The sequence below is a fragment of the Phalacrocorax carbo genome, chromosome 23 (assembly GCF_963921805.1).
Source record: "Phalacrocorax carbo chromosome 23, bPhaCar2.1, whole genome shotgun sequence".
Classification (NCBI taxonomy): Eukaryota; Metazoa; Chordata; class Aves; order Suliformes; family Phalacrocoracidae; genus Phalacrocorax; species Phalacrocorax carbo.
The window spans coordinates 4,549,548-4,576,994 of NC_087535.1; the positions used below are offsets into that span (position 1 = coordinate 4,549,548).

General features: G+C 60.0%; 1 protein-coding gene across 7 annotated transcripts in view; it reads left to right on the top strand.

Moving 5' to 3' along the window:
• Window positions 1-27,447, top strand: part of ATP2B4 (ATPase plasma membrane Ca2+ transporting 4) — an 87,034-nt gene that overhangs the window by 32,289 nt on the left and 27,298 nt on the right. For 2 of the 7 annotated variants that reach the window (XM_064472206.1, XM_064472213.1), the window contains exons 1-2: window positions 2,892-3,050; window positions 24,678-25,129. In XM_064472206.1, the coding sequence (XP_064328276.1) occupies window positions 24,934-25,129 (196 nt within the window). In that variant the 5' untranslated portion in view covers window positions 2,892-3,050; window positions 24,678-24,933. Of the gene's footprint in view, window positions 1-2,891; window positions 3,051-8,212; window positions 8,365-19,381; window positions 19,463-19,841; window positions 20,142-24,677; window positions 25,130-27,447 lie in introns of those variants that run through there. The other 5 variants (XM_064472212.1, XM_064472211.1, XM_064472210.1 and 2 more) reach the window with 5 other exon arrangements.

Consider the following 27,447-nt stretch of genomic DNA (forward strand, 5'->3'; position numbering starts at 1 on the left):
GAACAAAAGGGAACAATGAATATCCAGCCATCATCCAAGACGAACGAGGAGGCCAAAGGCACAAGCACAAAGCAGCGGAGCAGCCCTGCAGAGACTTGCCAGCGGGATCCAGCGTCTCCCTCGGAGCTCGCCTGTGAGTGCCTGCCAAGAGTCAAACGAGAAGCAGCCTGTCCCCGCTGCCACCCCTGTGGCTGCAGCAGCCGGAGCCCCGGATAATCCTGGGAGGTCCCTTCCGGCACCTCGGGGCTGGCCACGTGGGAGATGAGCGGGGAGCTTTGCTGGCTCAAGGCTTGCTCCCTTCTTCCTCCTCTTCTGGGTGCAGAGAGGCAGAGCATCATCTGTCCCTCTGGCAGAGCAGTGTGGGGACACCTCTGTCACCTCTGGGGATGGCAAAGCCTCGCGTCTCCCAACAGCAGGACGGGGAGAGCGGGTGGCCCTGCGATGAATGCGATGCAGCAAGAGGGGTGGCACCAGCAAGCAGAGCAGGGGCACGATCCTGGGAAGCAGGGGCTCATGAAGGGTCTTCAGAGCAGGTTTAGATCAGTATCAGCCACAGGCCTGTACGACCCCAAGATACTCCACGAAGGAACTTTTCACTCGCTCTGCCCCACTTTGCTGCGGTGTGTGGGGACGTGTCGGTGCGAGCAGGGTCCGGCCGCTCACTCAGAGGCGATGGTCCTGGTCCTGTTCCCGCTCCCGCTCCAGCCAGGCTTTTGACTTTTCTTGCCTGTGCTTTTCCTTAAATGTAAAATGGAAGGGGCTTTCGGCCTCAGTGTTTATGGTTGCTCTCGCTGTAATGGAAACACACCAGGCAGGAGCTGCTAAGTACCAGCTCTGTAATTGCAGGCTGCCACTGGATGGGAAGCATGTTTTTCAAATGGATTTTGGCTGGTTCCTTCAATGGCAAGTGCCCGGGCTGTAAAATCTGCCTTTCCCCATTTCAGCCAGAGCCCAAGGAGGCTGCAAATTCGCAGCATTTCTGAGCGCGCAAATTGCCCTGTTAACAACAGGTTCCCGGAGGCAGGAAGGATGATTTCCTTTCAGGAGTCCAAATCCAGATGGTCAGAGATTCCTTCCAAGCTCAGAAAACCTGTTTTAAAAGGCTATTATGTCTCAATAGCAGTTTTGCATCCCAGCCCACTGGAAGCACTGTCTGCTGTCTGCACCGCCATCTATTTTTCAAGCTGTTCAGCAGTCACCTAGACCCAATGTGGTCAGTGCCGTCTGCTTTTTATTTCGCTGGAGGGGGAGCCGAACAGCAGCTAAAAGCCACATGTTTACTCCCACTTTCTGTAGTGGACAAGCTGCAGAGCCAAGAAATGGAATATGCCTGAGCTTGCTTTGAGATACAAGATTTGCTTTTGTCGTGAGGGTCTCCAGCCCTGGAGTTTTTTTCGTAAGGAAGACATTTTACATATATTTTCCCCAGGAAAACGCCAAGGGCCCCACCACTGAAGATGAGGAAGGAGTTACCAGGCCCCTTTCCTCCTCCCTGCCGCAGAGCACAGGAGCAGGTTGATGCCTTCTGTGCTGCAAACCATTGAAAGAAGGCAGAGACTTTCTTCCGTCCAACACTGGCAGCTCTGAAGTCATTCAGTTGACTTCAACCAACTGCCCGTGCAGGAAAACTGCACCGTAACCAGCTCACCCGAGCGGGCAGGTCCACTCCCTGAGAGGCAAATGGAAGCAATTTTACCAGCACATGTTTTGGTTAGCATCTCCGCAAGCACGGGGAAGAACTCCCCCAGCAAAGGGCCCTAAGTGTTTGCTGGGGGGTCTGCGGCAGAGCTTGGCTTTCCTGGCCTGACCCGCCTCCTGCAGCACAACGTCGCCCTGGGACCGCTCAGGAATGCAAAATTATTGAGGTGCAGGCCCTCAAGGAGGGAAAAAAAACGTTACAAGCACTAATTAGGGCTTGTGCGTGCACAGATGTTCCACTGGTTTAACTTGAACCGTGTTGCGTGCCCAAACGTGGGGATACAGACTGGATTAACGCTGAGTTAAGGTTGCCTAAACCCAGCATTGCTGCACCGAAGCCGCGCTGCACTTTCAGTACAACCACAGCGTTTCACACGCTTCAGGCACGTTTCGGTGAAGATTTTTCTCCTGCTTGCTTCTGAAAAAAGGGTGAGGGTCGGGTCTGTCCGGGTGAAGGGGCAGTTATTTATGCTCAACCCTCTGCAGTTCAAAGAGTGCGTCCAACCCTCCCAAGTGATGCTGTCACCCAGGGGGACAGTCATTCTCAGGGGATGTCAGAGGACTGTGCCCCGTGGTTTGCAGGGCTGGGCACACCCCAGTGGGCACACGTCAGCCCCGGGTGAGCAACCACAGTGCCCAAGAGAAACCCCAAAACCACAGTGCCCGCAAGGAACCCCAATTTTGCCACCGTTCATGGTGCTCCGGAGATCTGCTTTCCCCATGCCCAGAGTGGGGAGGGCCTTGTGCACGAGGATACCCTCACATTTTGGGGTCCCCGCTGCTTGGGGTGCACACACCCCACTGCCATGGGGAGGTACCCACACTGCCTGGGGGGGCACGCATTGCAGTGCCACGGGGAGGGTCCCACGCTAGCCGATGGGTGCATGCACAGGGGGTCCCCACGCTGCCTGGGGGGTCCTTTTGCTGCCTAGGGAGGGACCTCAAACTGCCTGGGGGATGCACGGACCGCCTTGCCTGGGGTGTCCCCGTGCTTCCCTGGGTGGGTGGGGGGAGTGCGTGTGTGTATGCACGGTAGTGCCCGTGGGGGAACCCCACACTGACTGGGGGTGCACGCATGGTTCTGCCCGGGGAGGGTGCGGACCTCACCCGCTCCCTCTCGTCCCCCTTAAGCAGCCGATGGGGCGGGCCGCCACCTTAAGAGAGCCCCTCCCCCGGCGGGATGGGGCGAGCCTTCCTCGGCTCGGCTCAGCACGGCTCGGTTTGCCATGACAAGCATTTTCTCCCGCTAGCTCCGGGACCGCTCCTCCGCCGCGTCCCCCCGCCCCGCGCCCCCATCCCATGGCCAGCCGCGGGGGCTCCGCCGCCAGCCGGGCGCCGTGGGGGCTGAGCCGGTGAGTGCGTGGGGGCACGGGGGGGACGGGTGTGTGAGGGGGTGTCCCGTGGGTGCTGCTCGGTGCTTGGCTTATCGTGGGTGGGTGAAAGCACGGCGCGGTTCCACCACCGAGGTTCCACCGCGGGTGGGGCGGTGGGCGCGGTGCTCTCGCCCACCCCAGTCCCTCCCAGTATGCAGCGCTGCTTGCACTGGGGTGCTGTACCCAGGTGCAGCAGGTGGGATGGGGGCTTGGCGTGGCGCCCCCCCCTTCCTCCGCGCCCCCCCCCGCCCCCCCCACCCGGCACTGCCCGGTCCCGCTGCAGCGCGGAGCTGGGGGAGATGCCCACGGGCCCTCCGCTTTTGTGCGTGGGGGTCTGTGAGGCGTGCAGCCCCCCCAACGCCCCAGCATCTGGGGTGGGTGGGAACCCACTCCGGCCGTATCCTGCAACTTGTTGCCCGTCCTTGAGGGGTGGCGGGGCGTGGGGCTCCCGGTCGCGTGTGTTATTGAAGCGCAGCGTGTTGTAGCAGTGCGGGGTGGGGGGTAAGATGGGGGCAGGATGTGACCGTGGGTCGGGCTCTGTCTGGCTGATGCCTCCATCCATCCCAGGCCACGCTGCAGCTTGGCACTGGTGCCAGAGGGAAGGGCAGAGGCAGCGCAGGCAGGCGGGGAGGTGGGGGGGGGGGGAGCGCTTTGCGGCAGCCCAAGGACAGACCGGGGAAGGTGCTGCGTGGGTGGTTTTCCCCATCCGTGGGGCAGGAGGGGGTGCTGCTCCCTGCCTGGCGCCGGGAGAGGTGTGTGTGGCGTGGGGTAACCCGGGCAGGGCGTGCGTGGGGCCGGACCCAGACACGGGGATGGGGTGGAGGGTAGGATCGCACCCCGGGGAGGGGGAGGCTGCTTGGTGTTTGCCCACGGCACGACCAGGCACGTCCCCCCCCCTCCTGCCTGCACCAATCCAGCTGATCAAATCCACAGCAGAAAACAGGAGGAATGGGAGGAAAATAAAATTTTTTTAAAAAAAAGGAATAAAGAAGAAAACCAGTGAGGCCTCTTCCGCCTCCTGCCACTGCCTCCAGCGCTCTCCCTGCATCCCAGCCCTGCCTGTGCCCTGGCTCTGGAGCCTCCCAGCATCTGTTCCGGCTGCCTGGCCTGGCTCGGCGGGCAGGGGTCCTGCCCCTCGTGGGGCCCGGGGTGAGACCCTGCCGTAGGGCGGTGGGGAGCTGGGTGGTCCCTCCCCACTTTGCCAGAGGCAAGTCGAGATCTTGAGAGGGAAGGGACAATAGGTTATTGTGCTCTTATCTCTGGAGACCTGAGGTTGGGTGGGGGTTTGGATTGCAAATTGCAAACCAGTGCAGCCTGTTTCTGCCCGTGGACTGGCAGCTGTGGACAGGCAGCCCAGCTGGGACCCAGGGGCAGAGAGCTGGGGTGGAGGTGAGCGCTCAGAGCTACCGACGGGGTGTCCAGAGCTGTACTGGGGCTCGGGGGCACTGTTCTGTGCCCCCACCCCAAATGGGTATCATGCTTCTGCTGTTGGCTGCTCCAGCAGGCAGGGTTTGTGCCGGCTGCCTGGCTCCAGACAGTGCCCTCAATCTTTCGCTTCCTTGAGCACTGAAACGCACCTGAATTATTTAATCATGAGCGAGAGAAGCTGACGCCCCTGCATTCCACCAGCCCCACCCCAGAGTGGTACGGGGTTCCCTTCCTGGCTCCGTGTCCTGCAGGCTGCCCCCTCGGGTCACACCCCTCTGAGAAATCCCACCTGTCCCCTCGGGATGGCATGGGCTGGGTGCTGGGGACAGGGGTGGCTGCAGGTGCCCCCTGGCCCCGAATAGCAGAGGGCTCTCCGAGGCTGAATGGAGGGAGCTGGGTGGTCTTGGAGGCATCCCAAAAGCTCCGTGCCCTTTGATTTCCCCAAAGCTTATTTGGAGCAGTTGACTCGGATACATGGGTTTTCTGCCCCGTGCCAAGCAGGTCAGCGGAGGAGGTGCCCGTGCCGGGATGCTGGGACGGCGTTAGCAGGGCAGGGAAGCGCCCAGGGCAGTGAGGCAGAGCTTCCCCATACCTTCTGCTTCTTCACACCTCCAGAACCCAGCCCCTCGGGGTGCAGGCTCCATACCCATCCCATCCTTGCCGGCGGTGGGGCCCTGGGAGCGGCCTCATGCACGGGGACACGCAGGGACCTCTGCAAAGCCTTGGCTCCTTCCCCAGAGGAGAGGAGCTGGCTGGTGCTGGGGAGGTGGTGCAAGCGCTGCAGGTAGAGGCTTGAGACAGCAAAGGGTGTTGTTGGGTTGTGGTGGTTTTTGTTTTGTTTTTTTTTCTTTTTTTGAGATGGTGATGGAGGGAATTCCCTGTGCCGTGGGTCCGGCTCTTGCATGCGGAGGATCTCTTGCCATTAGCATGCGCCGCTGCTGGCTGGAGCGTCACCAAGCCTCACGCTTGAGGAGCTGGGACGTGTCATGCTGGAGCCCCCCGGGGCAGCCCTGTGCAGAGGACAGGGTAGGGTGGCACAGGTCCTTGGCCAGGGTGACTAAGAGCAGGGAGGGGCTGCTGCTCCTCTCGCTATTGTTTTGCAGTAGAAAGCATGAGGTGGAGCTGTGCCTGGAGCTCCCCTTCTTCCCCAAGGCCTTCCCTGGCAGCCTGTGCCGGGAGATGAGCCTGCTCCTTCCCTGCCTGCACCTCGCAGGGGCTGCGGGTTCCCTGCATGCTCCCTGCTCCTCTCTTGGGGATGTTTTTTATTCTTTTTCTCCCTCCTCACTCCCCTCCCCGCTAGGCCACAAGCAGAGTTTGCCTGCAGTGGTCGCACACGCCTGTTGCAGCAGCACTGGAAGGAGCCCGTGGGGGTTTTGGGGGACGCAAGGAGCCCGGCGCCGAGCAGCAGCTCTGCAGCAGGGACTCGCTGCCGATGTCTGTTTGCTGGTGCTCCCCATATCCGCTGCTCCCTGCAGCAGGGCCCGGGGAAGGGCTGGCCGCTGCTCCGGCTTCCTCCTCGCCCGGGGCTCCTCCCTGCTGGGGAAGGCTGCGCTGTGCTTGGCAAATCACTGCTGCTCTCTGGGAGCCGGAGGAAAACCGGGGTTAAACCCCCAGCGAGCCGTGGGGTGGGGACCCCGCTCTGCAGCCGTGCAGGGGATGCGCTTGCTGCGGCAGGGATCAGGCTTGGGAGCGGGAGCCTGGGAGGGATGCAGCGATGCTCGGCGTGGCAGTGGGATGCGGTGGGGGTGGCCACTGCAGTGCAAAGATGTGCCACCTCCTTGGTGTTCCCCAACTCCTCTGTCCTGCTGGGGACTTCTGGGAGTGGATCCAGGCAGAGTGAGGGATGCTGGCTGATACCTGTTGGCTGCCCAGAACCCTCCTGGTCTGGATGGATGGAGGCAGCAATGTCGTTTCTATCGTACAGGTAGAGATCTGGTGTGCAGAGGAGGAAATAAATCAGTCTGGGTGAGCTGGGAGTTTGAACCTGTCCCTCTTGCCTTTGTGCTGTGCCCAGGAGGGAATAAGGACCCGTCCCATGGTGCTGGTGTTGGAGATGCTTCCAGGGGAAGCAGCTTTGATGGGGAGAGGGTGGTGCACCCCTCCCCAGCCTCCCCTCTCTCAAAATTGGTGTATGCCAAGGACCTCCTGCAATGAGCAGTGACCGGCTAGAGGAGAGGGAGAGGTGGGCGACAGCACCCTGCCTTCTCTCTGCCCGGTGGTGGCCAGCCCAGAGCTCCCTGCTGGGTTTCCCAGTGACACTGGGACAGGGACAGTGTTTCGGGGTGTGGGTCCAGCCTTGGGGTCACTCAGTGCAGCTGGCCATGGGAACCACGTTCCCTGCCACCTGCTGCCAGTGCTTTCTGAGGCTGAACTAATGAAACATCTGACTTTGATGTTTTAATTAATTGCTTTTGGCTTTAATGCAGAGGGATAATAGAGTTTCCATGGACTTATAAAACCTGCCCCTCTATTTTTTTCATTAGAAAAAGGAAAGGGGGGAAAAAAAACTGGCAAGCTAACCCTGGATAGAGAAAGGAAGAAAGCAAATGCTTGAGACATGCAGAGCACATGACAACCCACTGGTGTGTCACCCACCTGGATGGTGACTCTTTTAAGGCACTAATTAAGCAACTTAGATCCTTGGAGAGCTCTCTGTGAGTAACAGATGAGTTTGGTGTCCTCCTGCATTTGCGAGCTTCTGGGAGGGGTCTTGGATTTAAACGTGGGAAGCTGATGCACAGCAACATGCCCCCTGGGGGGGTCAGGAATTGGGGCCGTGGGAGCCCTGGCCAGGAGCATCCCTCTGCCTGCATCACCTCGGCAGCGAAGTGAGGGGCTGACCCCACTCTCGCAAGCGTGGACAAGCCATCACCACCCTGGCACACAGAGAGGGACGTAGAGACCCTGGTGTGGGCGTGAGGTGGGATGCTGAGTGCTCCTGGGCTGGTTCTTTGGGATGTTTGTGCTTCTGCATCATGGCAACCAGTCCTAAACGCCGTACGGACTGAGAGGGGCCAGGCTGGCGAGGGGCCAGCTCGCAGCTCTGACGTGGGCCCTGCATACGGTCCTCTGCCAAAATCCTGTGGCTAACTCACTTCAGAGCAAGGGAAGGGGCACAGGAAGGATCATCCTGCCAGGCAGTGCCAAGGGCTGGCTCAGGAGAGCTCCTTGCCTCCGCAAGCCCTTCCCTCCCAGCAGCACAAGGGGCTGCGGCGAGCCCATGGGGACACGCTGGTCCCTTAACGCAGGGAGCACCCCTGCACCCCCCTGCCCATCACGGGCACCCGAGCTGGGACACAGCGTGTCCCCAGTGGGGGGACTCCTCGCCAGGGTGGCAGAAGCCAAGTCGAAGGTTTGGCCAGTTGTCCGTGTTTTATGCTGACAGGGAAACTTTTGCTTCTACGCTTTCATGGCAAGGATGAGTCGGCAGCTGGGCTGAGCCGAGGTGCCGCCAGCCAAAGGAGCTGAGCGCTGCTGCAGTCGCCGGGGTGCTGGGGCAAGTCTCCATCCACCCCTTTTGTTTTTTTAATACGTTATCCCTGTATTTTCCCCCTGCTAAAGCAGTTGGGGTCTGCGGAGAGCAGCGAGCTGCTGGTGTGCCTGGGCAGAGTGCAGCGCGTAGGAGTCCCTACCCGGAAGAGTTTGTCCAGCGGGGACGGGGAGGGAGGAATCCGATCCCTCCTTTTCCCAGGCTGGGATCCCAGCACGCTTCGCTTCCCGTGGCCCCAGCTGGCTTCCCGCTCCTGCGTGGGTCTGTCCTCCTGCTCCGTCCCGGCTGGCAGCGGGGGGGCTCTGCACCGCCGATCCTGCGACTCTTCCACCACTGTGGCTGCTGACATCTCCTCTTTGTCTCAGGCACAGAAAGGTCAGCCCTGCCTCACTCGCCGCGGTCCGATAAGGGGCTGTAAATAAGCTGAGTCTGTCTGCCGTGCGGCTGTGGCAGCTGCCAGCTCCTGGGCTGATCCCAGCATCTTCCTCCTCCTCCCTGGGCAGAGGAAGGATTCGTCCAGGGGAGGGATTTGGGCTGGTCAGTGATGCCAGCCAGGAGCTGAATCCAGCACTGCAGAGCCTGGGGGGTGGTGGGCCAGGCTGAGGCCCGAGGCACTCGCTTCAGCAGTGGCAGCAGTAAAAGCAGTGTGCCCTGTGCCAAGGGCGAGAGCCGGGAGGGCTGCTCGAGGGCTCCTGCCTTCCTAAAGCTAAAAATAAGCTGCTGGCCCTTGTGGTGCTGCCTCTGCTCCCACTGGGGGGGCCGGGGGTGGCAGGGGGCAAAGCTGGGCTGGAGTGGACCGCAGGGGACCATGGGGGAGCTCAGCCCTGCACTGTGGTTAGAGGGCCTGCCTGGGACCCGGTGTGACCTTTGCTCTTTGAGCATTGGATCCAGTGATCAGATTTTCAGGTCTGGGCTCAGATTTCGGGCAGAAGGTGTCTGATTTTCAACCCGGTTTCCCAAGATGCTAATTAAGGACCCTGCTGCAGCAGCTAGAGCTTTACTGTCCCTTTTCCACCCCTCGCTTGCCCAGGAGGTGCCGATCACCCCAGCCAGCCCCGTGGCATGCCCTTGGCTTTTTTCTTCTCGCCCTTTGTTCCTGCTTGGAAATGCTGATGCTTTGTCTGTCTCTGGTTCAGCCCTCCTAGAGGCTTAGTGCCACAGCATCGCTGTGCTCTGGCTCTTCATCTCTCTTCCCACCTTCTCACCAGCTACTTAAAAGTGACCCCAGGTTGTTGGAGCAGTTGGCTGCTCCAGGCAGAACTTGGGCTGCAGGGATACTTTTTAACTGGTGGTGGAAAATCCACTCTCTTGCCCATGCCATCTTGCCCTCTGTCGCTGCTGCAGGCAGCCAAGGGATGTGAGGATGAGCGCGAAGATGACTTGGTCCTCGAGCATCTTCCCATCTCATCTCCCTTCTGTTGGCTCTGCAGTCCAAGCCAGGCTGTACCCCAGGGGAGGACAACAGGCATGACCTCCTGGCCGTGAAATTCAGGGCAGGGTGTCTCAGTTGCTGTGTGAGGCTCCCGGATCGGTGCGGCACCTGTACAGCCTGCCGGTCCCGTGCGCCGGGAGAGCCGCCTCGGTGCTGGCTGCATACAAAACCGTGCCGTGACATATCGCTGCAGCTGGCAGGCAGCAGCGCACCGTGCCGAGCTTCCCTGGGGTTCCCAGCCCAGCGCCGCCTGCTCCAGGGGGGCTTTCTGCTGGTGTTGGGCTCTCCCGTGGGCACGTGGCTGTGCCGGGAGCACGGATCTGGCATGACCTCTGTGATGGAGACAGCCTGGGGGTGACCCAGGCTGGGAGGGAGCTTGTGCTCCAGTGTGAACCTGAGTTAAATATTATTCCTGCCTTTGGAGCAGGGAGGTTGTTGCAAGGAGGGGGATTGCAGGGAAACGAGGGCAGGCTGGATTTGTGGCTTGGTGATGCTGGGCTGGTGATGGAGCAGCCTGAGCTGCTGCTGGGATGAATTGTACCTCGCAAGGGTCGCATTGCCTGTGACAGCCCCGCTGCTACAGAACAGGAGGAAAGCTGTAATAACAACCCACCTCTACGCATTACTCAGTGCAGGGGACTTATCCTGTGTGCGGGCAGAGCTAGCAGAGACCTGACTCTGTTTGCCTGGGGATGCTGGGCGAAGTGGGGGTGAATCAGCCGCAGGGAGTCGGGACCAGAAACTTGTCTTGGCTGCAGAGAAGCTGCAAGCACGGCTGATCTTTCCTGGGTGTCCTGGTGCAGACGTGGCTGTGAGTCACCGCATCCTGCTTGGGAAAGTGTGGGGACCCAAAACTTTCATCGCAGCAGCTGTGCAGGGTGCTGCTGGCCCCAGGGATGGGTCCCCGGTGGGTGCTGCTGTGCCCACCCTGTTCCTCTGTGGGAGCTGGGCTGTGCTCATCACTCGGGGACGTATCTGCAGAGGCAGGGGGACCCTTCCCATAGTCAGAAACTCCTGTGTCCCGGCTTGAGCTACGAAAGTATGAAGCTCTGCAGCCTGCATTTTCCAGTGTGACTAGTGCTGGCTATTTTTAGTTGTCCAAATTAAGCTTGGCTAAATGATGTCTTTTGAGGTTTGTTTGAGGGAGGAGGCCTGAAGTGGTGTTATTTCCCAAGTGACGAATTGCTCTTAAATCTGACCCCAAATGGACTGCCTGAAAATGAAGGGAAGGACTGAAACAGCTGACTGTGCTTGGGCATCGTTTCCTCCCCAGAGAGCTGCAGGGCACCTGGGGGTGTTTCCCGAGTGAGCAGGAGATCTCCTGGGGGAAGGAGAAAGCAAGCAGCCAAGACCCGCTCACCTCCATGTGTGGAAAAAACCATCAGTATAACCTCATCTTGCTACCTGCTTCGGCCTCCCCAGCGATACGCCGCGCTCCCAGGAGCCAGCCTTGCAAACGCCCGTCTGCTCTGTGGCGTATTAAGTCCATGGGGGTGCTCTTCCCAGGGCAGCTTGAATTACTCGGCGTGTGCTGGGTTCCGAATGCAGCTCCTGGAGGAGACGGCTGCTTTGCCTGCTGGGGGAGGAGGCTGGAGCCATGGGCCGGGGTGCTGAGGTGTTGCTCTGTAGGTGCCTGTTTTGGGGGAGACTTGTCCAGGGGTGATGGAGAGGTGACGGCCCATGTACCCAGCATGTGCTCGAGGGCTGGGTGCAGCCATGGCCCAAGCCCTGATGAGCCAAAATCTGTCCGCAACATGCTCCAGCTCCGCGTCCGCTGCTAAATTCTGTTGTGTTAACTCCTGACCTGCTGCCTTTTATCTCTTTCCATTTGTTGCTTCCCTTCTTGGCGTTGTTTTCCCACTCTTTCCACCACCCTATCCGTGCCTGCCATCTGCAAACACGCTTGTCTTCTGGGCGCCGGGTCCCACCTCGCTGGGCACCAGTTTGGGCATCCGGCACTGCCTTTACCCGGTGCAGCCCTTCTTCCTCCTTCCCTTTCCTGCAGCGTCTGGGTGTTTCTCTGCAGGGCAGCAGCCGGGGGATCCTCTTGCTCCTGCAATTGAACGTGAAATGCATCAAATCCTTGCAAGATGTTGCAGATTGTGCTTCTGCAGCACGGTTAGGGGGACTTGTGCTGCTTGCAGGTGTCCTCTGCTGTCTGTGGGCAGATGCAGCCTGGAGCGAGGAGGCTGGGGTTGTTTGCTGCCCTGCCTGGCACTTCCATTCAGGGGACTGTCTCTTTTCCCTTTGGAAAGAACAATGAGGGATCCTCCCTTCCTCCTCCTGCTCCCCTGGATGCAGCTGCCTGCAGAGACTGGCCTCACTGTTTTTCACACCCTGAGACCTCGCCGTGCTCCATCCCTGCTCAAGGTGATCTGTTTGGGCAGAGCATCACCAAGGAGGGACCCAGAAAGGCAGGTAGAGAGGGGAGGGGCTTCCCCGAATCTCAGCCTCCTCACCCTGGGCTGGCTGCCTCCCGTCAGGGCTGTGTAGGAGCAGGGTGCTTCCCGGGCAGAACAAGCCCAGGTGGTGCTGGGGGACCCCGAGCCAAGCAGGTTCCTCTGGCAGAGACTTGTTTTTTGCATTTCCACTATCCCTGTTGTGCAGAGAGCAAAACCACTAGCCCTGACCCTGCCTGGGGTCAGAGGATGGTGCAGAAGGTTGATGGAGAGGATGACAAAGGACCCCACTACTATGGGCATCTGCCCCCGTGTGCATGGGGCAGCTGGGAAAATGTGGGGGCAAAGAAGTGGAGCCAGAGCTTTGGGAGTGGAGGGGATTACAGCACGCCAAGCAATCCTGGGTAGGGTGCCTGGGGCAGGAGGAGGAGGGGGAATCTGGCCATGCAAAATACCAGACGCCGGGTGGGTTTTGCATTTTTTCTGGCTGTGTCGTGAGCAGGCTCATCGCAGGCAGCACATCCCCCAGGCACAGGCCAGCACGTCTGCTGCCCGTACCCCGGTGTCAGTCCGGCACTGGGCTCTGGTGTCACTGGGGAGCTGCTGGGAGCCAGGCTGCAACACCAGCCGCTCGCTTTATTCCCTGTGGATCGCCTTGCTCTGTCTCCCGCCTGCTGCGCTGCATGCTGCCAACAAACCGCCCCTAACACCCAGATTGCGGCAGTAATCTCTGCCCTATCGCTGCTAAAGCTGCTATTATCCCCCAGATTAGCGCTGGTGCTTAGATACCCACCTGTATAAATGCCAGTGATAGGCAGGGACTGTTATAAAGTCTCCCACAGCTCCTGCGCCTCCAGGTCCAGCCAGTACCAAGTGGCTGGTGTCCGGCAGTCACCTCAGCTGACCCCAGGGCTCGGCTGTGCCACGCGGGGCTGGTTTGTTCCTCTTGCTTGGAGGCTGGGCAGAGGCTGCAGGGCTTTGGGGCTGGCCCTGCGCTAGCGGGGGGCATCGCTCGCTGGGGTGGGGATGCCAGGCAGTGTAAGCCTCCCCATGCAGCAGAATGTCCTTATCCCTGTTGCATCTTGTCTCGGCTCTGCAGCGAGTGTCTCTGCTTGAAGTAGAGCTCAGCCGAAGCGTGGGACTCTTGACGTTGTTGCAGGTTTAACGGCAGGGTTTTCTTTTGCGGGGGTGACCTGCAGACTGCCCTACCCCAGCTCTATTGGGTGCAATTTATGGGCATGAAGGACGTGTGCAGTGGCAAAGCATGGGGTGTGGGTCAGTGCCAGCGGGGCTGGAAGGCATCATCCCACCTGGAGGGATGCAGGAAGTGGGAGCCTTGCCAGCAGCTTCACGCTGGCACTTGAGGAAAGGGATATCCCAGTTTCTCTGAGTTACTGGTGCAGCTGGAAGCCTCTGGGGCGTTGCCCGAAGCGCAGGGGGAGGGAGCGCGTGGGGTTTGAGACGCTGCATAAACAGGATGGCAGGTCAGGACGGTGCTGGGCGCCCGGGGCGCAAGGGTGTGTGCATGCGTGGGGAGCACGGAGGTGAGGACGGGCGCTGGGAATGGCGGTGCCCAGCGTGCCGGGGCTCTGCCGCCAGGTCGGGGTGGCAGTGGCATAGCAGCAGGTCTGCTCTGGTTTTGGGGTGCAGAGGGGACGGTCCCCAGCTGCCACTGGGAGCAGAGTATGCAACACCTGTGAGAATGTCAGTGATGGTGCCGCTGCCAGCACCGAGCGATGCAGCAAACCCCCCGGCTGGGGGTTAGGCCAGCCTCTCTGCGAGGGCTCAGCCTAGGTAGGGTGACTTTTAAATGCATCGGCACTTAATTAAAGCATGTTAACAGTTTTAAACACTGTTGACACCTAGTATAGGCCAAGGACCTAATAATGCTGGGAATGCGTTAGCTGGTTGTGGATTACCTTGGGGCTGTGGCTGGCGCTTGTGGGATGTGTGGCTCTAACAAAGAGGCTTTGAAGAGCAGATCGGGTGCATGTTTTGGCTGTCCAGCCCCACATGCTTCCCCCTGCGCCCCTCCTGCCCTGGCCGGGCTGGGGATGCTGCGGAAAGGGGGTGCCCCCCAAGAATCGGGGCGGTGGGATGCAGCCACGTGCGTGTGTGAGAGCCAGGGCTGGCGTGTCTAAGTGGGGTGAGGGCTGGGTGCTCTGTGGGTCGCCCCTTGTGTGGGGTGGGTGTCTGAGATGGGTGTCCCCTTGCCTGCAGCCTCTCCCCACCCGCCACGGCAGCTGGCTCCTGCCCCATGCCAGCGTGCTGCTCTCCTCCCTGGCATTTCACATCCCTCAGCCCCGTTCCTGCGTGCGCAGCTTTACTTCAATATTTATTTTTTCAAACCAATTCCTGCTGTTTACTTAAATAACTGGTTCTCCAGCTGCAGGACGCACAGGGCGGTGGGGAATGGGGAGGGGGACCCTGGGAGCCTTGCGGGGGGCCAGGGGTGTATGTGCACCCTCCTGGGGCATTCTGCCTTATCCCAGCAACTGGCTCAATTAGCTTTTCCTTCCCCAGCCCCTCCCCGGGCTCTCCTGGCCCATCTGGCTCTCTCCTCTTATTTATTGGTACATATTTTCCAGGCTCTGATTTGCCTCTTCGGCAAAGCTGCTGCTTTGCCCAGATTTGATCTCCCGATGATATCACGGGCTTTGCTCTTGCAAGGGTCTAATTTGGTGCCCGGGATGCAGGCTTTCTTCCCTCGTATAAATATTGCCTTTCGGTCTTCTGTGTCTCTCCCGCTCTCCCTCCCTCCCTTTAATTAGACTTCTTACTGCATGGAACAGTTTGCAGTTATATATGGAAAACAGCCTACACTTTCCCAGGAGCAGGGCATGTCGGGAAGCGAAACGGCGAGCAGCCGGCGCGCTCTCCCTGGGAGCGCGTGTGTTTTTCCTATCGCAGACACACTTTTGCCGGCTTTATTTTTTTAACCCTTTGGGGCGAGGAGGGGGCTCACAGGCACCCCCCTGGCTGCTTACTCTTCCCCTTTGCCTGAAAAAAATCCCTTCTCTGCTTGGACTTTTAAACGGAAAAATATGGATTTACCGCTGGTATGGTCTGGCATGAGGGATACCTTGTAGCTAGGATTGGAGAAGTTAGCTGGTGCCCGGCACGCCGGCTGTCTGGGATGTGATCTGGAGCTGGACTGCGCAGGAGCCCTTGGAGCCGAAACAGTTGGGAGCTGTGGGTGCTGGATGCCTGGATCCAGGGGCACCTATCCCATCCCCCTTGCCCTCATGGAGAGGGCATTAGGAGGGGTGCTCCTCTCCCCAGCCCTTTGCTGTGTCCCTAGGGCTGCTGCCAGCCTTGCGGTCAGGATCTGAGCGTTGGATCACCCCTCCGGCTGTCCCAGCCCACTCCCGGCGGCTGCTGAGGGACAGCTGGTCCTGCTGGGGTTCCCCTCCAGTGCATCCCCGCTTTGGGGCATTCCCTGCTCACTGGGAGGGCCATGCAACCCAGCAAGCCACCAGCTTTCCCTGTGGTGTCAGTCAAGCTCTGTTTCCCCTGCCTTAGTTTCCCTTGCTGTGAACGAGAGGGGTATTTTTTTGTTACTGCTATTTTGGGTTTTTTTGCATGGGCTTTTTCTCTTCTCCGGATAGGGCAGGAGGAAGCAGCTCATCACAGTGCTCTGGTGGAGAAGGTTAGTGCTGCGCTCACCCAGATGCCTCCATGGGTCTTGGGGTGCCCTGTGGTACCCTGAGACTTGAGGGTTCAACCTCTCCTCCCAGCTTCCAGAAGCAGATGCTTCTCCCAGCAGCTGCTGGGAGGAAGTGACGGGACCTATTTTAAGCCCCCGGGGATTTTCAGGGTAGGAATCCCCTGTCCCTGTGTAATACTGCTAAAAATATCATGGCTGTACCCATGCGTCCTAGCCGATAGTGCTCTTGTTCTCTGGATGTTACTCTGCTTGTGAGACTCCCTCGTGCTCTGTAGGTTGGTTCTTTCCTGCTGGTTTTTACTTTATTTTAAGCTAAGCTGTTCCTTCGCTTCCTGAATAGGATGTAGAAAGGTGGGAGTCAGGCCTGCTGGGATCTCTTCCCTGCTCAGGGGCTGGGAGATGGCTGATGCTATGCTCAGGTGTGGTGTTGCCTCAGCTTCCCCATCTGTGTAAGGTGGAGGGGTACGTGGGGACCCAGGTCCTCTACCCGCTGGAGATCACCTGCACACATTGTTCATGGGCTGCCTCATCCAACGGGCATCCGCAGGTGCTGGAGCAGTGGGGATGGGTGAGCCTCCTGGAGCATCCCCGCCTCTCCCCTTGCTCCCCTGAGTGGCACGGTGCTGGGCTGGCAGCAAGGCCTGTGGGTGAGCTGGGTCGGGCTCAGCTCTGCCTGAGCCCCTGCCAAAGCGTCGGCGTCCTCTGGCTGCGCCTCTGCCCCGGGAACAGCTTGTGAGGTCGCTGGAGCAGAGAGCACCCATCCCTCAGCGCAGGGCTCTTGGCTCCCCCCGTCTTGCTTTCTGCACAAGTCCTTGGTTTTAATCCCGTCCTCCTGGCCCGTGCCCTCTCCTCCAGCCGCCTGGCCGGGGCGGACGGCTGCTCCCAGCCATACCCCGTGCATTAGCACTTCTGCTCCGCTGGGGCCGGCTGGGAGAGCCCCAGCCTCCCAGCATCACTGTGCCATGCAGGAGCTGGGTGAAGCTGTGCAGGGACAGAGCATCTGCCTAGGGGTGGGACCCCTGGCTGCCCACCAGTCCTGACGGGATGGTCGGGCGTCATCTCCCTCCTGCAGCGGGGCACCGAGACTGACAGGCATCCAGGTGTGCCGTGAACCGGCAGGATCCAGGTCGGTCTGAGCGCAGGGCTGGGATGCAACCGTATCTCGATGTCCATCCCGGGAGCAGCCCAGGCAGGGCTGTGGTGCTGCAAGAGGGGTTTGAGAGATGAAGCCACCACGGATCCCCAGGCGTCGTTTGCTGCCTTATTCCTATCATCAAGTGCTGTTTCAAGTCAGCCGAATCCCAAACCTTGCCCAAGTCGCTTTGGACTTGTTTGCTGTAAAACAGCACTAAGCCAAGCCCAGGACCAGGTCTGCAGTGGGGCTGAAGTGCAGGTGAGAGGGCAACCCCTGTGAGTGGGGAAGCTGTGGGGTGCATGGGGGGCCAACCTGGTAGGAGCCGTCTGCCCCGGACCCCTCCCCATCAGGGCATTGCAAGACAGATTCAGCTGGAAGGAGGGGAAAAAAAAAAAGAGCTGGAGTAAAGAGTTGCCCAATACATGTTACTGATGCCTTATCGCGCGGCGGCGGGTGCCTTCTGTGCTCCATGAGGAACCTGTTTCCCTGTGCCGGGAGGGAGAAGGGGTGGATGAAGCCTCGTGCCGGGGTCCAGCGCAGCCCCCTGGTCTGGCAGCACTGGGTGCTCTGGGGCTCTGCAACGCACCCGCTGCCTCTGCCTTGGTGAGGTGCCCGGTGCTGGCAGAGGGGTGGCAGGAGGGGATGCTGTGCCCTGCTGGAGGCTCGAGGGCTGCAGGTATTTGCTGGTACAGAAGAGGCTGGGGTTTGCCTTCTGCATACTTCTGCATTCCTCCACCGGCTGCACTACCTTGTAAAGCACAAAAGAATAATGAGAGGAGCTGGGGTGATTTAGTGCAGGCGCCAGGAGAGAAATACCAAGGCCTTAGATGGAAACATTCCCCTTGACAGTTCGCCTGGAGGCTCCCTCCTTTCTCTGGTGGTTTTTTTTTTTCCCCCACCCCCCCTGAAATTCCTGGGCTGCTGCACCCTGTGGCGTGGGGAAGCCCAGGGGCGCGGGCAGATTCCTGAGCCCCCAGCGTGGAGGAGGCGGCTGCGCTGGAGGCTCTGGCTCTGATGGCTGCACCGGTGGCTTTTGCACAGGGATGCGTCATGCCAGGGCTTGGGCAGCGGGAGCCACGGGCTGCCCTGGGCCCTGGGCTGGCAGCGGGCTCGGTGCAACAGGTTTTGGGGAGCCGCGTCATGGATGGCTGCATCCGTGCTCGTTCCACGCCTCCGCAGCGCACCCGGTGCTCTCCTGCCTCCAGCCTCTTCCCTGCCTTTTGCAAGAACTAATTGCTGCCTTGGGCATGCAAAAAAACCCAACAGTGTTCCTACCTTCGTTAACAGGAGGCAAAATACTAGCAAAAATGGAGCCATGGCAGCTGTAATTAGTGGGCTGATGGCAGCTGCTCACATTCCCTGCAGAGTGGCCTGCAAAGGGAGATGCACTTTTGGAGGAGGTTGTTTCTGCTTTGCCTTTCATTTGTGCTTTCTCTGTAGCCTTGGTCCCTGGTGCATGTCTCGGAGCCGCCATCCTTCCTTTTGGTCCCCACAGCCCGGTGGGAGGCGGAAGAGGAGGAGAATGGTGCGATGCTGCTCGGGGCGGGATGATGCTCTTGTTTCTTCCCCATCCCCGGTCGCTCCGGTGTTTGTGCGTTGTGCACCCTGCGCGGGGCCAAGTGTGCAAACCTGGCCGGGGGGTGACGGCCCGTTTGGGGACATGAGCACTGACTTGTGCCCTTGCGTGCGGCAGCCCTCGGCGCGCGTGCTGGTGGTCGCTGCGCACGCAGAGCACGCCGTGCACGCTACCTGCGCTCTTGGCACCCGAGCGAGCGCTCGTCCCGCTCCCGTCAGCGGGGAAGCATGTGCCTCGGTGGAGGTGTGTGGGAGAAATACTACGGGCTCTGCCATCCGTAGGCTGGTGCAATTCATGCTCCAGCGGCAGGGGAGGGCGGGGAGCTGGGGCTGGTGGCGGTGACATCTCAGGGCCAGCAGCTCCTTCCTGTGCCTTTGACAACGCGTGTCACTCAGAGCCAGCGACCGTGTGTGACAGCGTTACACGTTGCCTACGGTAACCGGGTGCTTTTTGTGTGTGTGTGTCCCCACCCTCGCGTCACCTCCGGTGTCCCAGCTCGCAGACACGGTGAGGTGCGTAGGAGTTGGTACCGCGTGGGAGTTTGGGAATTTTAACTTGCTGCGTTGCGGAGCTGCCGCTGCGCCTGCGGGGCTGGCGGTTCTCCCCGTGGGGATGCGGGAGGAGATGCTGCTGCCTTTCCCTGGGGTGCTGCCGTGGGGTCTGCTGGTGGGTTAGTGTAGCAGAAGCCCTGAGCTCCTCCTGACCCCGCAGCGAATTCCCGCTGGAGTTGGAGTTTGTGTAGTGAAAACGCTGGTTCCTGGGCTGCAGCATCGGCCCTGTGCTCTGGGCTAAGTCGCTTCTGGACGGTGACTCGGTTTCCCCTGGCATGGTGTTGCTGCTGCCAAGGTCTGCCAGGGCTGTGTGAGGCCCAAGCACTTCCTGAGTGTTTTGCTGGCTCCTCTTCCAGCTGCAGTGCCCGGAGGGGGCTCATTTAGTCCCCCCACTCTTGCAAGATGAAGGCTGGGAGCTTCTTCCCCCACTGAATTTCAAGGGAAATGAGAGGATCTTGCAGTCATTGGGGTCTTCCCCATCCCAGGACTTCGGCTTTTGCATTTACCCTTCCCCACGTGCAGCACCCTGGGGTGCAGCAGCTGTGGGATGGGTGTCGCTGGGGTTTTCCCACTGGCGGGCGCTGGGGTGGCCCCAGTGGGGAGGGAAATGCCACCGTCCCCTCCCCTGGGGTGCCGCACAGCCCGCCCTGAGGCAGCGTGCTCCACGAAGGAAGGAAGCGGATGCAGCGGTGGGAGGAGGTGCTGGCGAGGAGGTAACGTCCCACGGGCACCGTGGGTGCCTGCCCAGGGGATCCCCACCGGGGAACGATGTCTGGTGTCTGGCGCCCAGGGGAAGGAGCAAGGAGAGGTGGATGCCAGAGTTACTGGGGGAAGAGGGGACAGATCCTGCTCCCTCGCTGCATGGGTGCTGGCACAGGGTGCTGTGAGTGGAGCACAAGTCTGGGGTGTTTTGGGCTGGTCTTGTTCCTCCTTGCCTCTTGCACCCTCCCCTGCTTGGGGCATGGCCCCTCTTTGCGGCGCTGGGGTGGAGGGTGTGGGTCCCCATGCTGTGACCTTTGCCGCTTGCTTTAACGGCTGCGATCCTGCCCCTCCTCCCTTCTCGGCTGCGAGCAGGCGCTGGGGGAAGCACTTGCTCCTGAGGGTCAAAATCCTCCCCGGGGTGCGCCAACGTGCTGCGGGCTGCACCTCAGGAACCAGCCCTGGCCCTCCGGAGCGTGCGGTTTGCCGCCCTGAGTCATCGACTCAGCTCTTTCCACCCATCTCTCTCCCGAGGAAGTGATAGCACCCCGTAGCTCACGGGGTGTCCTCCCTGGGGCGCCCCGGCTGCCCGGCACTGGAGGGGTTAAGCGTGCGGCTGGCCAGCGGGGAAAGCTTGCCATGGGTGTTGCTGTAACAAGGAATCGAGCACTGCCGTCTGCACATTGCGATTTGGTGAGTGTGCAGGGGAGGGGCCCCGATCCCAGGCGTGGGGGGTGTGCTACAGCCCCCCCCCTACAAAGGGTGGGGGGGGGCTCCGCTGCAGCGCAGGGTGGGAGGTGGGCGGGGGCTCTGTTCCTGCTCAAAATCCACCAAAGTGTCGGTGTCATCATGGCCTGGGGATGGCTTCGTGCTCTGTGTCACCCTGGGCATCACTTTTCTTCGGTCCTGCCTCTGCCATGGGAGACGGACCTGGCTCAGCCCCGGCAGGCGCCAAGCTGGGAGTTGCACACCCCCCGTCCCCCCCCAGTGCCTGCCAAGGGCAGCATCTGCCCAAGGCTCTCGTCTCTGTCAAAACCAGGCAGGGTCTGTTGTTCGATGGTCCCGGTACAGACCCCCTGCTCCAGGGAGCCCCGCGTGCTCCCTGGTGTCTCCCTGCATGCTTGGCCTTCCCTGCTCCAAGGGGCTGCAGCGGCTGCCCGGCGGGGTCCCTTCCCCACCCGAAACACCCTCCACCAGTGGCAGCGCTTAACACATCTCTGTTAGTGATTTTTCTTGGTAGATGCAGCCGCTCTGGTGGCTTTTCAGCTCTCTCTCCCATTAGAGCATCCACGTGGACCACAGCTCCCAGCAGCCGATGGCGGGTGCTGGGCGATGGTGGGGTCCGTGCAGTGGGAAGGAGAGCTGGGAGAGCTGCGCCGTCTCTCCTGGGGCACTTCCCAGCGAGCAGGCAATAAAAGGTGTTTCAGGCCCGTTCTTCTGCCTTAACTGGCTGCTTTTGGAGCCAGTGTGCCTGTCTGGAGAATTGGTCTGTCCATGTGGCTGTGTTCCAGGGCTCAGCACAGCCTCTCCACTGGGGATGGAGCTCAACTTTTAATTTCCAAAAAGAAAAAGCTTAAACCCAGGCCAGGAAGGGTAATTCTGGGGTTTGGGGGTTTTTCTCCCCACTTGGCAACATAATGTAAAGCTGTTAGGGATGCTGTTTGAGTTTGCCATGGCAACCTACAGCAGCCGAGTGTTTTGAGCACCCCATCCCTGAAGCAGGAGAGGAGGCAAACCTCAGCGGGTGCTGCTGGGCTGCGGGCAGCCTCTGTGCCGATGCAGCTGGGCAGGTGCTTGGGGGAGGTGATAAACTTTGATCACAACGGCCTGAGGTTTGCTCAATCGCCTGATCCTGCCTGGCTGAGCTACCCTGCCAGCTCGGCAGGGTGTGTGGCTCTGGGCAGGGGAGGCGGTGGCTGGTGTTGCTTTTCCTTGGCCATGGTGCTTTCTGCCCTGGATGGTGGGTGATGTCCAGCTGGAGCGAGATGTGGGGAGAGCTGAGCTGGGGGCAGATTTCCCCTTCACATGTTAAAAAAAACCCACCCGAGCTTGGTCGGGGCTTGCTCAGTCTCTGGTCATCTACGGGGTGATGCTCATGTCTGCCTGCTGGGGTCCGGTCCAAGAGTGCTGGGCTGAGCATGGAGGACTCATGCTCTTGCCCGGTGGCCCAGCAATAGCTGCTCAGGCAGCAGCCACGGGCTGGCTTATGCTGGGCTGCTGCTGCCGTGGGCTGTGCCACTGGCGTCACACCGAGACCACTCGTGGCTTGGCTGAAGGTGTCATGTGTGACACTTCCAGCTGATTTTTTTTTTTCTCGTCCCTCTCTGAGCAGCCCACTTTCCTCTCCCCCATGTTTAAAAGCCAGTGGGTCCCTTTCCTTATGCCAGCAGCCGCTCTGCTGCCCGGAGCAGGCACACGCAGAGGGCTTCTCCGGCCCAGTGCTGGCCTGCGGCCGCTCTCCCCAGCCAGGACGGAGGTGTAATGCAGCCGTTTATTATTCTGGGCAGGTTTGTCTGCAGCACCGCATTGGCTTTGCTGCTCCTCGCCAGCCGCTCCCTCCTTCCCAGAGCATGCACGCTCATTCCCCCCAGCTCTCACCCCGGCCCATGGGTCGAGAGGGTCCGTGTCCTTCGCCACTGCCACCCCCAAACTCCTTTATGCCTGCAGCTGCCCTTGTCCTGCTCGGGGATGCCATTTGGGAGGCGATGCCGCACCGCCAGTGCTCAGGGGGTCCCGTGCAGCCGGTTCCCGGGCAGGGCACTCGGGCTCCTGCTCGGGCTCTCCCACTTGAGCTGTGATTTCTTGCCTTGTGTACCAAGGGGACCCTCGGGGAGCACTTCTTTCTCTCCAATGCCTGGGGGCTCTGGAAATGAATTGTTAGAGTTAGGGACAGCCTGCTGAATGCTGCTGGAGTCATTAGGAGCTCGTTAGAGCGTTAGCTGTTAGGGAAGCCTGAGTGCAGCCCTCGGCTTGCCTGGGACAGATCCTTCCCAGCCTGGCCAGGGAGCGCAGCAGCCTGTCCTGTGCCGGCAGAATGGGGCAGAGACGGGCCAGGAATGGGTCTCTGACCTGGCTGATGCTCTCACCCCAAACGGGCTGGAGGAAGGATGCTCAAAGCAGATAGCAGGAGCCTTCCACTGCCACGGTCCCTCCTTTCTTGACTGGCAGAGCCTCGTGGCTGAGCACGGGCGGGTGGTAATCAGTGCACTGTGGGCTCCTTCAGGGGTAATTATGGACTAGGCCATTACAGTATTAATTAACTGTCTGTCTCTTAACCTCTGAGCTCTCCTCAAAGATGTTCGTTGCTATGAAAGAGTAAAAAATTAGTGTGTTGAGGTGGGGGGAATTATCTTTTTTTTTTCCTCTTTATCAGCAGGAGTTTGCTTAATTGGACCCGCCATCTCCTACCTCCTGCTGCCAGCAGTTTTCATGCCTTTAAATGATAGATGAGCTCGGCTCCCTGGGGAGCCACAGGGTGACCGGGCTGGGCATGGGCAAGGATACTGGTGCCCCAGCTGGTGCTGGTGATCTCTGCTTTATGGGGCAGCAGCAACGCTCTGCCCTGAGGGTGCAAGTTTGGGTGCCTGAGGAGCAGCAGTGCTGTGGGGGAGCACATCCCTGTGCTCCCCATCCCTTTGCCGCCTGCAGCTGATGGAGAGGACCCTCCCATGGCGGTGGCATCGCTGGTGTCCCTGAGGTCTGGTTGGTGCCTGTTGCCGCCCGATAACGCCAGCAGCCGCCCTGAGCGTTGCTGGCAGGGAGGGGAGCTGCTCACAGGGGCCAGGTCCTGGGTTGGGTGTGCAGGGAGGGGTTGGTTTTTCGGGGTCTTGCTGTCCCAGGGGTTGCAAAGCTGGTGTGACCAGGGCTGGAATCAGGGTCATTTGCTGCGGGGATGGCCCAATGATGGTCTGGTGCCCGTCTATTGGGTTTGCAAGGGCTGGTGCATTGCATGTGCTCCTGGGAAGCAGCAACGGGCATTTTCCCTCCTTCTTCCCATTCTCATCTGGCTGCTTGGCTTCTCCAGCCAGTTGTTCTGCCACCTCTGTCTCAGTGCTGATGCTGCCTTAGGGGCCATTCCCCTTCTGTTATTTATTTATATTGCTCTAGGAAAGACTTTATTTTCTCTCCATAAAGAGCCTCTGTTGCAGACTCTTTGCCTCTGTAGTGCTGGAGGGGTGTCTGGGAGCATCGCTGCTGGCATCTGAGCTTGGGAGAAGAGCCGGAGGGTGCCTTGGGTGAGAGGAAGCCCTTTCCCCCTCTGGCCCATGCTGCTCCGCCTGCTCCTTCCATGTCCCTGCCTGTCTCTCATGCCTGTCCTCTCTGCCAGGGATGCCAGGGGGGACCCCAGACCCCAAACTCTTGGGGAAGGGGGGAGCTGTGGGATGCTTGTGGTCTCTGCCTGGCCACAGCGCTTGGGTCTTGCTGGTTGAAGCGGTTTTGGGGCTCACCTGCTCTCGCTGTCAGGGCTGGGGTGTAACCTGCCTGGCAGTGGTTTGGGGCTTTGAGAGCTGAGGCTGAGCCCGCTCGTCCTTCGAGGGGACGGCGTGAGAGCTTGCAAGCAGAATACAGAGGGCTTCCTGAGACAGCCCGAAAAGGGTCATTAATGCAAAAGCCTCTTTATTTTAGAGAAACATGCAGGTTTTAGTAGCTTCTCTGGTTCCTGCCAAATCTTTCTGCTGATTAAAAGCCCACTGGGTCCTGCGAGCCCCTTTCCATCAGTGCCGGCTAGCTTGGTGGGATGCGATGCTTACCTGTTGGCAGTGCAGTAAGCCGGTGCTCCCGCCCTGGGACAGCAGCCTGCGGAGGAAGCAGCTGTTTTCCACTGCCGAGATGTATTTTTAAACCAAACTGAATGGGAGTGTTTTTCTGGGCCGGGCAGCTGGGGGTTGAGTGAAGAACCACCTGGGCGCCCTTCCTGCCCGGCCCCGCGCGCTGCCGGAGCTGCTGCCGCCGGTTTTCCCTGCGTCGTGGCCGAGTGCCTGTGAAATGCCCCAGTCCGTGCCGAGCCTATCTGAGCTCCCTGCAAGGTCAGCTTCTGCTCATCCAGGTTTTTTGGTCAAATCATGCTGACCCCAGGGACGGGTGAACTGGCACCTCCAAACCATGTTATTTCTCCTGGGTGCCCACCCTCAGGTGCCATTGCTCCCACTCACCCATGCTGTGGGGTGCAAGCATTTATTAGCAGACCTCCTAATGCCGGTATTTTTGTTTCCCATCTTGTTGTTGCAGCTCCAGTTGCTGTGGTATCCAGGGAGCCCTCCTCCTTCTGCGGGAGATGCACGCTGGTCGTTGCTAAGGTCGCCTCCGCGGTAACATGCACATCCTGTTTACACCTTTATCCGGAGAAGTTGGGCTTGGTTAGAGGCACCCTCTTCACCCGGGCAGCCCCCAGGGAAGGGGTCGCACTGAGCATCCCCTCGCCGGACCCTCGAGGGAGGGCACTGCAGGAGCCGCGAGCCGGCGTCGCCACCGCCGCGCCGGCAAGATGACGAACAACGTGGCCGACCACCACCCCGGGAACTCGGTTGCTGAAGGCAACCATGAGGGGGACTTTGGTTGCTCCATGGTGGAGCTCAGGAACCTCATGGAGCTGAGGAGTGCTGAGGCGGTCGCCCGGCTCAGTGACTCCTACGGCGGCGTGCAGAATGTCTGCAAAAGGTTGAAGACGTCGCCAGTTGAAGGTAAGCGGCCGTCCTGCGGTCTGCAAGGTGGGACCACCTGCTCGGTTCCGGCTGGAGCCGTGCAAGGCTCAAGCTGGTGGCTGGAGGGTGGTGGCTCCAATAACTGTCTTGTGGCTGAGCTCAAAGCGTGGTCCCATTGCACCAACCACCCACTGCAAGCCTTGGCAGAGATGGCTCCCTGCATCTTAATAAAATTATAATTTAAGGTAGAGAAGGAGGAAGAAGAAAAAGAAGCGTCTTCCCTGGGGTTCCCCCCGAGGCGTGGCCCGGAGCCCCATGTCCCCTGGGAGGATAGAGCGGAGGCGGGATGCGGGCAGGGGTGAGGAGCTGATGGGGTGTAAGAGGGGCGTGTGGGGGCTCCTCTCTGCAGCCCAGCTGCTGCCCCACAGGTCGATGTCAGCCTTTCCCCTGTTTAATAATTTACAGCGCTAACGGCAGGGCTGCGTGGGGTGCGGGTGAAGGAGAGTGTAAAGGTTGGAGCGTGCCCAGGGAGGTGGCGGGGCTGCGTGGGGCTCGTTTGCAGGGTGTGAGCATCTCAACCCAAGGGGCAGGCAACGCGTCCCCAAAGGGGATAGCTGCTGAGGATGGCGAGGTGCATGTGGGCTCCCCCCAGATCTGTAGGGCTTCCTGAGTGTCTGTGGGAGTGTAAAACCTGCTTGGGTACTTCTGAGCATCACAGGTTTGAGCGGTAGCAGTGATGCTTGCCTGTGGGTGCCAGGCCACTTCTGGGAGGCTCTGGTGGAAGGATGTCACCTCTCCTCCCCGTGGTCTGGGCTGGCCTTTCAAGGGGTAGGTGCTGCGGCTCCCAGCGTGGCGTGGCTGCAGGTGGCTTTGCACGATGATGCACCCCTTCCTTGGCATTCAAAGCGGTACAGGGAGGAGAGACCCCCTGCTTAGAGCATCGAGGGATTACTTGGGGCTGGGAAGAGCACCAGCAGGATGCGACCTGTGATGGCTCTGTGGGATGGGGGACGTGGCTGCACCTTGGCTCTGAAAACTTGTGGGTTATTATTAGTGCCATAAGCTGGGGATTAGCACGTTTCCCAGCTGTGAGTTGGACCCGGAAGGGGAGACAATATCGGGATGTCATTAGAGGAGGGGGGGAGTCCCGGTGGAAATACCAAGTCCAGGTCGCAAAACAATGTGCTTGGGCTGGCCAAACTGGGAGTGTGCTCCTTTGGGGGTGGGAGGGAAGGGGGAAGTGAACCCGAAAGGCTCTGCCTTGGCCTCGCTGAGGGTGAGGCGAAGGGCTGCCATTCGATACTGAGCGCTTCTGCCAGGCACTCGTTGGCATCGCTGTATGCTGTGCCCTCCGCCTGTCTCACCCTTTTGCTCTGGAGGTGAGCTGCTTTGCATATCCCAAACTGTCTTGTTGAGCACAGAGAGCAAAGAAAGGTTATTTCCTACAAATTGGGGTTTTTAAGAAAAGTGAAAGCTCAAGGCAGCCTGTGGCACCTTTGTGTGATCCCATCAGAGTGGGGCATTTGCCTCCTGCTGTGCCAGGGCTGCCTCTTCACAGGCACCTACGGGAGACCCCAATACACGGCGTGACACCACCATGGTGCCACAACGAGGGAAACCCCAGCAGGATGGGAAGCTGCAAGCCCAGAGTGTGTCCCCTGCCTTGACACATCCATGGGCAAAGCCTGGGAAACAGGGAGTGGGTCCTCAGGCAGCTGCTTGCCCCAGGCAGCGCAGTGCAGGTGAGCTCAGGTTGTGTTTGCAGGTGGGATGCCCCAACTGGGGTTTAGTGAAAGATATACAATCTGAGGGATGCCAGTTATGTCTTGGCACATGTGGTGTTGGCCTTTTTCTCCTCTGGGAAGTCCTTTGCGGAGAGCTGGGTCTGACTCAGACTTGACCCCAAGACCCCTCTGCCTGCAGACCCCTCCTGAGCTGGCACTGCCCAGCCAAATCTCAGGAGCTTTGCTGGACCCATGGCCACGAGATGGGGCACTGGTACATGTGCAGGCACTGGGTGCATGTCCCCGCTCCGTGTTGCAATAGGCGGCCCCATGCTCATTATCCCTCTGCTCGTTATCCTGCTGGAATGGGGCACAGCTCTTGCCCTGTCGCAGGGAGCATGTGGCCATGTGTCCTTCCTGGGTGTTACAGGAGGAGGCTGCTGGCAGGCAGGGCCTGCCCGGGGAGCCCTCCAGACCTCCCGCCCTGATGTAAAATACTGCAGCCCGTCGTGGGCAGTGTCTGGAGTGGTTTGATCCCATCGCGGTCACGCGGCTCCTGTCCCTCAGTGCTGCTGCTCCTTATTCCATGCTGCAGCGTTGGCTGTCCTTGGTTGAGCCTGGCGCTGTCCCCAT